The following is a 13,134-nucleotide window of genomic DNA, read 5'->3' on the forward strand; positions in this document are numbered from 1 at the left end:
TTTTATTTTTTAAGTTACAGGGAGATTTGAAATTTGATGAAATGAAAACCGACCCCATGCGAGACCTCTCTCACTGAGAAATGGTTTAGATTAGTTATTAGGAATATTGTTGTGAGGTTTTTCAATAGAGTTTCACCTGTTTAAAAAATTTAATTAAACGCTGGCGTTTTGACGCCATGTGGGTTCACTAGTGCCATCTATTATAAATACATCATTGCTTTTATAATTTACCATTTGTCGGCATTGACAAGATCGGACCACTACAACACATAGCTCCTATACAATTGATTGTTCTGAGATTAGGCTTTGCTTTAAAACTCCCATATTAGGTTTGTTCCACACGAGCCCGCGGGTGCCGAAATCAGCCCAGAAAGCGTTACTCACGCTAGAAAAATGGGTAATAGAGAGCGAATACTTTCGTAAATGTGTCTTCTTCGTGCCCGAAATAGCCCGGACTTTTTTTCCGGGCAGAAATGTTCAAGAAGTCAATTTGAAATAACAGCTTGTTTACATCCGATAGCAAATTTTGTAAAATACAAAAATGGAAAATAGCACTAAAGGTTCAGAAATGTAGGTATTTGCTAATTTCATTAGCTATATAAGATAAATACACATAAAATCATTGTTTAGAACTGATTTGTTGATACCGGGGACGAAAGGTGGTTTTATGCGTTCCTCACGCTCTGGGCACCTTTGGCACGGGTTGACACATTTTTGACACTTGTGAGAGTAAATTATTTTTACGCTCTAATTACCGAAAAGGGCCGGAAAGCGTGTGGAACAAACCTATTATATTGCCGAACAAAAAAACAAAAATTCAACCTATGAATCAGTCTGGCATAAGCTGTTAGCGAGGCAGGTTGCGTTCAGTGTTGCCACAGACAAATTTTTTATTCTACCAAAATTTCCTACCATAACAAAAATTTTTTTTGGGAATTATGTTGAAGAGAGAAGTTTTTTCAAGCGTCTTTCTTCGTAAATTTTTTCACTCGTCATTTTCGCCATCAAAACACCACCGCTAAGAACTTTGGACGGTGCGATGTTCCAAATTTTAGATGGAGAAGACAATTGTTCTCTAAGGTGTATCAGTCTACGATTCATGCTTCATGGGCAGGTACACAGAATATACTATGGGGTCTCCTCCACCAGTCCACAAAACCTAGAGTCCGTCTCTACAGAAAGACCCATCTAATTCAAATGGTACATTAACTTGCAGTGTGCTGTCAGGTAGCCATTAAGAGTTCTAAGTTCAAGGCGTCTTTCGGAGGCCCTTCTGGAAGGAGTTATGAAACTCTTTGATTGTCTTATTCCCTTTGACTTCCGCCAGTGGGCAGCAATCTGAGATTATTCCCAGCTAGTAGTTTTGCAGTGTATCCTTTAGATGTACCACAGAATAGCTCGGGACCATGCAAGTGCGTTTAGTCTCAACGCCTTGCGAAACAGTCAGGCCTTTCGTTGCGTTCAAACTCTTCATGTCCCGGAACCCACCACTGCGTTACGCTATTGTGAGCTCCCAGGAGGCTCAAAAGTTCACAAGCCTTGATGTCGTTTTAAAAGAGTCTAAGGCCTTTAACGATCCCTGAGTATCCGACATAATATTTATTCTGGCCTCATTTGCCTTATATGATGACATTCGCGAACACAGACTGCGAAGACCTGGAATATGGTTGGGTACGAGCCCACTGGAAAACTTTTCTGGAATCTTGGCATAAGTACGCCGTAAAGTATATGTATATGGATGTTCATGTTGTATATTGGCAAGAATTAGGGTATACGTTTGTACTTTGGAATCATGTCGTTATACGAACGCACCGGTGAAGTATTCGTGTTAAAATTGTTGCTAAAATGTTTGGAGATACATATTTTCTATTTTCCGAAAACAACTATTACTCATTGTCACGGAACCTACTAAAATCCAATCCAGCCTACCAACCTACCAAATGGAAAAAAACCTACCAGTTTTGGTAGGAAAGGCCCACGTGTGACAACACTGGTTGCGTTGTTTGCACGCTTCACAGCGCGCTGTTTTTGTCGAAAATTAGTTTTGCTTGCTTCAAGAAATTCCAGAATGGTGCGCGCCCACCTATGGATATTTTGATACGAAACTCTTTTGATCGTGAGAGCGCTGTCAAAAGGTTCATTTTATATAACATCTTCCAATAGTGCCACTGCTACGGAATACATGTATGGGCATTTATTAAGAAATTGTAGGAGATTTTCTTTTATTAAGTACAACACTCGAAAATCAAAAAATTTTGATACTTGGGTTGCGGTTGCATGTTATAAAATTCTTAAATAACGAGTAAAAGTGAATGTAAGTAAATGCATGTGAAGTTAATCCCCTGAAGCTGTTCATCGCCCCCTGAACTTTCTGTGCTGCCAAGTCGTAAAACGAGTTTAGGGGTATTCTCAAAGCGAAATGGAGAGTTTCATATCTAGTTATCCATCCGCACAACCTCCTCGTTTCAACTTAAGAAAACGACTGAATGACCGAATCATTCGCTCTCGGCAAAAGGCACCAACACATGCTCAAAATGTGAAAGTGTTAGTGTGCCCATCACTGATTTAGACAGTTAACACTGACTTTTGTGGTCTATTTACTTACAGTGAATTTTGTGAGCTATTTAGTTATAAGCAATACAAGTTCGGGCATTTACGTGTTGAAGACGGCGAGTACCGCAGACGATGGAATGATGAGCTGTATGAGATTTACAACGACATGGATGGACACCGACGCTCCAGCTCTGAAAGTATTCAACTCGGAACCCGCTGGTGGTAGCAGAGGGAGAGGGACGCCCCCACTGAGATGGAAAGACCAGGTGGAGAAGGACTTGGCTTCACTTGGCATTTCCAATTGGCGTCAGTTGGCACAGAAAAGAAACGACTGGCGTGCTTTGTTGAACTCAGTCAAAATCGCTTAGGTGGTTACAGCGCCAATTAAGAAGAAGAAGAATAGAAGTTCTACTGCAAAAAACATCAAGATATGTGTAAAACATGGGTAACACTGTGCTGCGCTGCGCAGTTGCGTTGAAACCGTAGCCGGAGTTGTCACGCCCACAGCAGTATAGAGAAAGCGCTAGCGTCATCGGCAACAGCCCACAGCGTTACATTTTTGTAGCTTCATTATATAAACGATTTGTTGATGGCGACATACATTTGAACGCGGCAGCGACATCATGCGTCTGTCACTAGAAAATTATAAATAGATCTAATCTGGCCACAGACACAATTGGGGTGTAGCTCTGTTGCCGCCAAAATAATTATCTACATAAGAGTACGTGTTAAAATAATTTGACAGATGTGGTCCGTAGGCCGTCGTTTTCAATGTGTTTCGAGCATAAGGCAAATTCACAGAAAAATTACATGTATTTTGTTTTTGCTTTTGAGTGATGAGAATGACACAGAAAATCATATTGACAAATTTAAAGCTTTTACTAAAGGATGATGAGAATATCGTGGATTTTACTACATTCCTTGCAATTAAATTCGTGCAAATCAGTACACTGCGCTGTGATGGCGCTTTGAGTTAGCGACACAAAAATCGCGCATTACCCATGGATATCCAGATAAGTGTGCTTAACTCCACCTAATTGAGAAAAAACACAATGGAAAAGCTATACACAGATCTTTGGTTCCCTAAAAATATAACACGTGAAAACTAAATTTGGGGTATTCACAACGCTGTCGTAAGTGTCGTATTGTTGTATGTCGAAGCTTTAAACGGCTAAAAACATATTTAGAAGATTCGCAAGGTACCATTAAAGCCAAATTATGAATTCACACTATTAAAAATTAGTAGGTTATGATTTCATATTTTCTAAACATTTGTTTAACCTTTTGAAGTTTACGACCTACAATCATACGACACCGTTGTAAATAACCCAATAGTACAAAAGATGCTGACATCATTGAATTTTGTTACCACCATCGATGATAGAGCACGGGTCTCTCAGGGACAAGAAACGTAAACTCTAACCCACTTCAAAAAATGGTATATGTATGTAGATGCTACTTACCCTATTACACTTACACTTTTGGATAAGGGTTAGTCTATATGGTAGCATCATAAACGTTTTCTTTATTTATTATATAGTCAGACCATGCTGACGAAAACGAGAGCGAGAGCTGATCATCAAAGGTAGGCAAATTTTTATTAGGGAAATTTATGTGGGATCGATGTACTAGCATATATTTTGATCTCAAATTTTTGCCGAATCAGTTTAACGTTAAAATACGACCAAAGATTTAATCGACATTAGTAAAGGGTTACAACACGGAGTTGATGTCTTTTTTTTTTTTTAATTTTATACTCTCTCTCTCTCCTTAAATATTTAAACTCACCGCGCTCCGTTATCGGGATCATTGGCACTGAACCTATAGAAAGAAAAAAAGGAAGTGAAAAAGAAGAATTCGAAAAAATAATAAGACATTCCCTAAGAAAATGTGCAGCTTACAACAACAACACAAAAATAAACAATTGTTATCAAGAAAATAGAGAAACTATTAATAACTTGAACAACAAAAATCTTAAGTGGTTCCAAGAATTTATACTAAATTTCGCCCACAGGATTGCGGGCATTAGAAATAGGTAGGGATGGCAAGATTAATCAAATGAATAGCATCAATCCGGTATTTTATTTCAAAAAGCTCATTTAAAAATGTACCAAAATGGTGACTTGGTTTGTGAGTGAAACAACCCTACAATTCCTTAAAGTCACACTACTGACAACAATGTATATCCGCATCACAGGTTCCGTACGAGTAAATAACTGCATACAAAGACGATGGAGGAATGATTATATATTATGAATTTTCTATTTGAATTGTAAAGTTTTATAGCCTTATTCATAAAAAATAAAGTAGCTTTACATAAGGTTTATAAATTGAAAAATGTATGAAAACGTCATTTTATAAAGCTTTTTAAACCTTCTTTATTTTTTATGAATAAGACCATTAGGGTTTAAACGGAACACTGTTGAGGCAAGGGAGGAAATGAAAGAAGTTCATTCAAACATTTACTTGCTTTCCCTCAAATATTCCCACTTGATTGACACATCAGGACCCACGGAACGGCGGTTTTCTAATGCCGCACAGTGTTCGATCTTTAAACTTGACACGACAAACATTGTTTTATTTTTTATTCCTTTTTAATCTGGATTCCCTATTACACAAAGAATTACTAAATATGCGACCAAGTTTTTGTTTATATGTACAAGGAATTCACAGAAAACAGCAGCCAGTTACTATTAGCCGCTGAAACGCAAATGCTTTTGTCCGGGAAGGGAAGCTTAGCATGAATAGTAAAAGACCTTGCTTTGGCTTCTCAAAAATGGGCGCTGCTATTAAAAAGTACGGAGCAGAAAGTAATAAGGACGAAGGTCTTTCGCCGGATGAAACATTAGCGATAATTTTGGATTTAGATTTATCTACAAACAAATATAGATTAATTAAGCTGAATTCCAGCCATGTACATTCAAATTTTTTATATCTTTCATATGACAGTGTTTGGGACTCACTTATTCTATCGTAAAAATATAGCAGTAACGGAATCGTTTAATAATAATAATAATAGACTGGCGCTTACACATATGTTAGTGTTTGGCCGAGCTTCTCCTCCGATTTTTGGCGTGCGCCTTGATGTTGTCACACGAAGTGAAGGGACATGGAGTTTTACGCCGACTCCGAACGGCGATTGTATTTTTATGAAAAGCTGTTTTTCATGGCAGAAATATACTCGGAGGTTTGCCATTGCCTGCCGAGGGGCGACCGCTGTTAAGAAAAAACCTGTTTTTCTAAATTTTTTTCGATATTGCTTTACGATACTGCTTACCACTACACCACAGCGGCCGCCAACGGAATCGTTTGCTGAAATAAGTTTGCGGTCGTGGATAGATCATACGATATTAAGGTTGATGTTGTAATGAAATGCAAATATTATTTAAATCGGGATGTGATGGAGCAAACCAAAGCGGTTATAAGCGAAAATAGTCTGAGGAATGTTTAGTATTTCCCTTGCTCCAATTCAAATGTATATATATAAATAATAGTAGTTTTGTTGAAGTGTTGCACATTACACGGATTGCACGAAATGTAAAAATTCTATTCCAAATTTGCAAGAGCAAGAGCACCCCATTTCAAAATTGTAGCATGCATAGAGAGCAAGCAGCAAAAGTCTGTGTGAAATACAATAAGAAGATACAGCAAAACAATTAACTGAGCGAAATGAGAGGAATGAGAGAATATGTGGCAGTTTCAAAAACAAAACAGCTCGCACAGGGTCGCATTTATCTTGCTACGCTTTTTTGCAAAATATATGCATGGGTTTAGACATTGCATATTTTGCAGCATTAGGAGATGTAGTTTCCCATCTATTTTGTTGTTGTGTCTTTGCAAGCTATGCATTCCATGCAACGTGCATCGGCTTTGCAAGATTTCAGGAATACCCCTAATGTGAAAAGAGAGAGTTCTTCCCGCCATTGACGCTAAAGAAACCACTGATTTGATAAAAAGTGAGGTAGCAGAGCTTCGTCCAACAAAAGTGAATATATTAGTAGATGATGTTCAACCTCCTATTTATGTTAATTTAAAACTTATTTTATGTATGATTGACAAAAAGCTGTATACAGCTCTATCCAAATACACTCAGATAAAAGTTGATAAATGTAATCAAATCGTGTAACTAAACATAAACAAATCACGTATTGAGAGAAACATATTTACTTGTTGTAACTAAACTCCTTTCTCAGTGAACAATTCAATGTTATTTGTGTGGAGCCAAACCAACAAAAATGAACAAAACTTCAGTTTTATCAGACAGCACTCGAAGCTGGATTTTTAGAGTTTGGCTTGTCACCGTTAAACTCTTGGATACGGTTTATGGAATGTTTGTTGCATATAGCATTCACCCAGAAAAAAGTCAGCAAAATATATTTCTCTTAACACACGATTTTGTAACTACAACAAGCTAAAGTAACTATAACCAAATCTTTGTTGAGATAAATATTTTTATTAGAGTTTTTTCGGGGTGTATAGGCTGGAAATCAAATTATTCCAAGTAAGAGGCTCGGAAAATAAATACAAAGTTCACCAGAGAAAAACTATTATTGAGTAGAAATTTTCATCAGAAATGGGGTTATTGTAGATATGTTTATTGATATGATTATAATTGATCATTGCATCCTTTCTATCGGCCAGCTATCAGAAGAAGCCTAAGAATCAAGAAATAGGGCCAACAAACGCTAATTTCATTTGATCCCTTCATTTATAGTTTAAGAAAATCGCCAAAGACGAAGCGCGGAGCTATTACTTCTGATATTGTAAAATGGCTGAACTGATCTAGTAAATATTAAATCTAATGAGGATGAAACTGATTTGGGATAAATTTCTTTTTATAAAAAAAAGGAATTTATCTAAGTTTATGATATCTTTTAATGTAAGTTTCTTTTGTGAAATCATACGTACTACTTTACTCGGACATAAAATATATCAAACCTTATAGTAGCGGGGGAATTTGTAAAATTTTGTGCTTAAGTCTTCCTTTATTTGTGAAAGTGATCTATGCGAAAATTCATGATTTTATATCCATTAAAGTTATGATTTTTGTCGTCCTTTCGAAAATCGTACACTGGAAGCCGAAGTAGATTAACAATCAAAAATTCTTCAAAATTATTTTTTTATAAACTCATTTAGAAAACTCAGAAAATTTAAGTTAATTCCTTTATATAAAGGGTGATTCAAAACTGCATACAAATACTTGGCACACTTATTCCTTGGTGCAAAGCAAACCAAAAATATTTGAGCGCATTTTTTTCCACGGAGTTTATTTACTGAGTTAGGGTCAGTTGAAGATAAATAGATTAAGGCATTGAAGTCATAAATTTTTGGCTAATTTTGAGCTAATATCATTACGTAAAAACCTTGGGTATGATGAGCTGGAGAGGTTTTGAATTCCCTATTAATTAAATATAAATTTTGAAATAATCCATCACGATTTTAGTGCTGCTACACAGTAAATTTTTCGGATACTCTTTAATCATTTCGTAGTACTAAGTTATTTCAATTGGGAAATTTATCCGCTATTTGCCATAAAGCTCGTATTTTATGATGTTTCGAGAGTGAGAACACTACACAAAATCACCAACAATCGGTGCACCGCTTATCAGAAGAGAGTGAGACGAGAATCAAGTGTCATCTAAATGTTTTGTGTATCACCAGTGTCATGGTTACAGCATTGTATAGGCTTACAAGTATGGAAAGCGCCATTTTGTTTGTTTACATTTGAAAACAGCTGAGATCACCTGATTTTCAATTCTCTTATTCTCCGCACAGAGTTACATTCAAGTTTCAGAAAAAACTTTAAAATGCAAATTGAGAAATATTTTAGAAAAATGTGGTTTTATTCATTTGAAATGATTAAATAAGCAATTAAAAATGCATGCCAAGTCTTGGATTTCCAATAATAACGATAAATGTGTATGTTCCAGGCAATAATTTAAAATATTTGTGAAACTTATCGTTTTGCGCTAAAATACANATTTGAAAACAGCTGAGATCACCTGATTTTCAATTCTCTTATTCTCCGCACAGAGTTACATTCAAGTTTCAGAAAAAACTTTAAGATGCAAATTGAGAAATATTTTAGAAAAATGTGGTTTTATTCATTTGAAATGATTAAATAAGCAATTAAAAATGCATGCCAAGTCTTGGATTTCCAATAATAACGATAAATGTGTATGTTCCAGGCAATAATTTAAAATATTTGTGAAACTTATCGTTTTGCGCTAAAATACAACAATGTGTGTAAAATTCGTTGTCATTGTTTCTGTTTTGAATACCATATTCGTGCCTGCCGGTGGAAAAAATAGTTAAATTTGCATTTATTTTTAAGAAAACATAAATTAAAATATATTTCTTTTTAGAGCGACATACGGAAAAGTAAGATGATAAATTTGTATGATGAATATCTCGGAAAATCTTTCGCATCAAATTTTCTATTCTAATTTGAGTTCCAATTATGATATCAACAGGGATGCTTTGGAACGTATTTTTTGAAGACACATTTTTTATAAGTCTTGAGATTGTTGATTTAATTTAGAATTAAAAAAACTTGTTTATATTAAAAAATATATTTAGACTAGAAGTATGTAAACTACTTTTATAACGAATTGAAACGATTTTAATGAATATTCATGGTTACCATTAATAGTAGTATGACAGTTAGATATAATGCATATTTGACAAGAAAGATAGAATACAAGATTGCGCCGTCCTGGCGATGATGACATAGCTGTACAAAAAGTAAACAAAGTTGAATTGGATGTTGAAAGAAAATGTGAGAACAGCCAATTTTCTTAATAATAAATTTTTCAATAAGGAACGTGTTTTAATTGTGCTAATTTCTAATAGCCTTATTCATAAAAAATAAAGTAGCTTAAAAAAAGGTTTATAAATTGGAAAATGTTTGTAAGCGGCAATTTAAAAAGCTTTTTAAAATTTTTATTTTTTTATGAATAAGGTGAAAAAAATATATGATTTACAATAACTTTTAACAAGGAAAATAGGAAAAAAGGTGATTTTTGCGGAAGTGGGTATTAGTGAATTTCAGCGCATTTAAAGTTTCTGGGGTTTCGTTTACTTTTAGATCAGAATTGTCAAAATTGAGAAATTCAAAGTAGCAGTACAATAATCATAGAAAAGAAGATTGCGCCCTGAATGTTCTGGTATCTGTTTTGGTTTCGGTTTGACAGCCAGCTCCTGTGATGATGTGGAAATTTACCACAATGAAGAAACATATAACAATTAAATCCAAAAATTTAATTTTCACAAATTAAGTGAGCAGTAGCGCTTTTCAAGAACGATATTTCGCACAAATCGTTAATGAACAACTATTTTTCCTTCCCGTCTGCTTTGGTTTTGGCAACAAAGTTGATTAGTTCCTGCCGGCGATCAAGTCATTTCAACCACAAAATACTATTATTTGAAAGAACCATTCACTAAAATTGTAACTAAGTTTTTATTATTTATTAATTCCTTTTTGATATTCAGCAATAGCAAGATAGAACTAAATTATAAAACAAAATTAGTAATATTTTTATGAATGTAGTTATAAAAGTTCACAGATGAAACGCCGGAAAACAATATATTGGCAACGACATAAAATGTATGGCAATTTAGATGTCACCAGAATAATAACTACGATAAAAAAGCATGAGAGAAGTGTGCGAAGGAGGAAATATTTTCAATTTGAACAAAAAAAGCTTTAAATGCCGTTGTAAAACGGTGAACAAATTTCTTATAAAATATTTTGATTTTTACCATGATAAAAACATTACAAGGTAAAATCATTGAGAGACAGTCTCGACGTTTGCCAGCAATATAACTTAAAATTTTGAACTCAAGCTCACACACACATTCTCATTTTGAATCTCAAACAACAACAAATGTGAACAATTTCATTTTTTTATTTTCAATTTTATATGATTTTAAATGTTTGCAAACGTCAGAAAAAAATCATGGCCGACGAATTGAGAGACTCCTTTAACTTCTAATGTTTTTATCATGATTTTTACTGGGTGTAATTGAAACTCAGTCAAATGAGTATTAAGGAAAAGAAACATTTGAGAATAATAAACAGAAAAAGAGATGGGTGCACAAAAGTTAAGTTAAATGTTACACCAAAATTCTTAAAAAGTAACCAAATCGATTTTTTTTAATGTTACTGTGTTAAATCTATTTTATTTTTTATGAATAAGGCCAGAAGCGTATACCGTTTTTATAAATAAATCTTATAGCAACATGCTATATATTTATTTATACACTTTTTGGCTGGCGAAATATGTAGTTTTTTCAACTTAATAAAAAAGCGTACTTAACCACATTAAATTTTGTTTGATATTGAATGGCACAACACAACAACTCTTTTTGTTGCACGAAACTTTTGAACACGTGCCTGTCATCTATTTCTTCTGTTTCGACATTTCGCTATTTTGCATTTCTTTCATTTTGACGTCATTCGCATTGTCAGATTTTGAAATTCGTTTTGGTTCGACATTCTGCTATTTCATAATTCTTTCATTCTCATGTCATCCATCTTCCATTTCTTACTTTCCATTGCCGTTCGCATCGTCGAACGTGCCTGTCAAACACTGCCGCCATCATGCTTTTCAGTTTGGCAGGCACGTCCGCTGTTAGAAAGAGAATAGACAAAAAGGGGCATAGGATTCCATACTTGTAAGTATATACGATGGGTTACAGTGCCTGGTTAAGTACGACAAAGAATTACTGATGCATTTCAAGATAGGTCAAACTGAAACGTTTTTGAACGCGTCAAGCGCTCTTTACATATGGGTATTTCCATACGTCACGTACGTGACATTCGTGCGTTTCAATGAGATACCTACAAATAAGGAAAACCATCTGTTTTCTTTGTATTCTTTACAAACAAGGAAAAACATTTGCTGGCTCTATATTTAACCGAAAAATTAAAACAATCGAGCCGCTGGGTCCTTAAATATAAGTTAACACCAGCTATGCGCTCATCAACTTCAGCGCATAGAAAACTGACACTTGTTATTGCAACTAAAATTTATAAATTCCAATCAGCAAAGAATATTAGCAACAAGTGCAATGGTTGCACTATTCATTCCAGCTAAATTTGAAAATATCAACAAGTAATAAGAACTGCACATACTGCTTCAACAGCAAAGGCAGCTGGCCAAACATTCCTTTCCCAGAAGAAATGCTGACGACGAGTCTGCTGTTTGGGGCATGACAACAGTAAAGCAAGCAATAGAGCATATTGAATTGCAACACATCAACTGCGGCAATAGCGGGGGCGTTAGCAGCAACTATAACGGCAGCGCAGCGACAATAAAAAAACAGCGAGGATAGGGTAGCAGTAAGCTAGAGCAGGGTAGCAATAAGAACGAATATGTAATAGTGTTAGATGATTTTGGTTAGCCTGATCATTTTATTTTGTTGATAAATCACTCTTTGGCAGACTCGCGACTTTAATTGTTCACTATACCGGCTACTCCTACATAGTAGGAGGAAAAAAAGATAATTAAACCAACTTACCGTGTTTAATTTACTGGCGCCCAACGTGGGGCCACGCGAAAAAAGGTCCTTATAAAAGGATAAAAAAGTTATCGCATACAAATCTTTATAAGAAGATACGTGTGTAACGTGGCCGAGGGTTCGACTCCCACAAAATACGGGTTGTGAAAATAGTAAAAGAATTCTCGCAATTATCGTGAGCTAATACGCCAGAGTCAATTTTACATAAATTACTAAATTAATTAAAAAACGTATAGACGACCGCCAAAGAGGAAACTAATTAAATATAAATCTAAAAAAAATTGTGTCAAAGGCCTTGCACGCCACTCCGAGGCGTAGCCGGCGAGGGACCGGAAAACATTGTTTCAAACGCTTTGCACGCCACGCGGAGGCGTAGCCATCGAGGGACCGGAAGCAGCTGAAGAAGGAGAACTATTTTCTTTAATAATATGGAACTTTTAAAAATGTAAGTGTTCGGCAAATGCTATTCTTAATTTTCGTTTTATATTTTTGGTGTCTTTGTGCAAATAAATAAGTGCCAGTCAATAATCTTCGTTCTTTTTATTATTTTTTTTTTCTTTAGATTAATTATTTTAAAAGTTTTTGTGAATGAAATTGCGATCATTTGGCATTGTGTTGACTTAATAAACGAATTTTAATCTGATTGAATTAAATTTAAATGTAATTAGTGTAGTCTTTGCCAAGGAAAAAATCGAGTAAAATGCCATAGGCATTCGATCCTTAGAAAATATCAGAATCATTATAAATGCTATAGGCTAAAGGTATAAACTTAAAGTTAAAATTTTTTTTTGTTAAGAAGTGAGCCATTACTGTCCTGATAAATCCTTGCCAGGGACACACCCAATTATCTGTTATTTTTCTTCCTCTATTATTTTTGACTATGGACGCACAAACGTTGCAAAACGTGATGGCAGTAGCCATAAGGACTGCCACGGAACAGACAAAAAGGGATTTTCAAGGTACCATTGACGCGCTAACTAACAGACTTGCAACCTTAGAGACCCCTACAAGGGTTATAGAGTACGCGCCTGTGACAATCACAGGAAATGTTCAATGCGA

At 35.2% G+C, this 13,134-nt stretch overlaps 1 protein-coding gene across 3 annotated transcripts in view; it reads right to left on the reverse strand.

The window, feature by feature from the left end:
- Positions 1 to 13,134, reverse strand: part of CaMKI (Calcium/calmodulin-dependent protein kinase I) — a 316,930-nt gene that overhangs the window by 182,616 nt on the left and 121,180 nt on the right. For 2 of the 3 annotated variants that reach the window (XR_001846754.1, XM_017609612.1), the window contains exon 4: positions 4,342 to 4,374. The exons of the other annotated variant lie outside the window; for it this stretch is intronic. Coding sequence is in view for 1 of the 2 variants with exons in the window: in XM_017609612.1 (XP_017465101.1) it covers positions 4,342 to 4,374 (33 nt within the window). In the remaining variant the exon portion in view is untranslated. The remainder of the gene's footprint in view (positions 1 to 4,341; positions 4,375 to 13,134) is intronic. 3 annotated transcript variants of the gene reach the window in all.

Source organism: Rhagoletis zephyria, unplaced genomic scaffold (assembly GCF_001687245.7).
Source record: "Rhagoletis zephyria isolate East Lansing unplaced genomic scaffold, Rhagoletis_zephyria_1.1 Rzeph_scaffold_00238, whole genome shotgun sequence".
NCBI lineage: Eukaryota > Metazoa > Arthropoda > Insecta > Diptera > Tephritidae > Rhagoletis > Rhagoletis zephyria.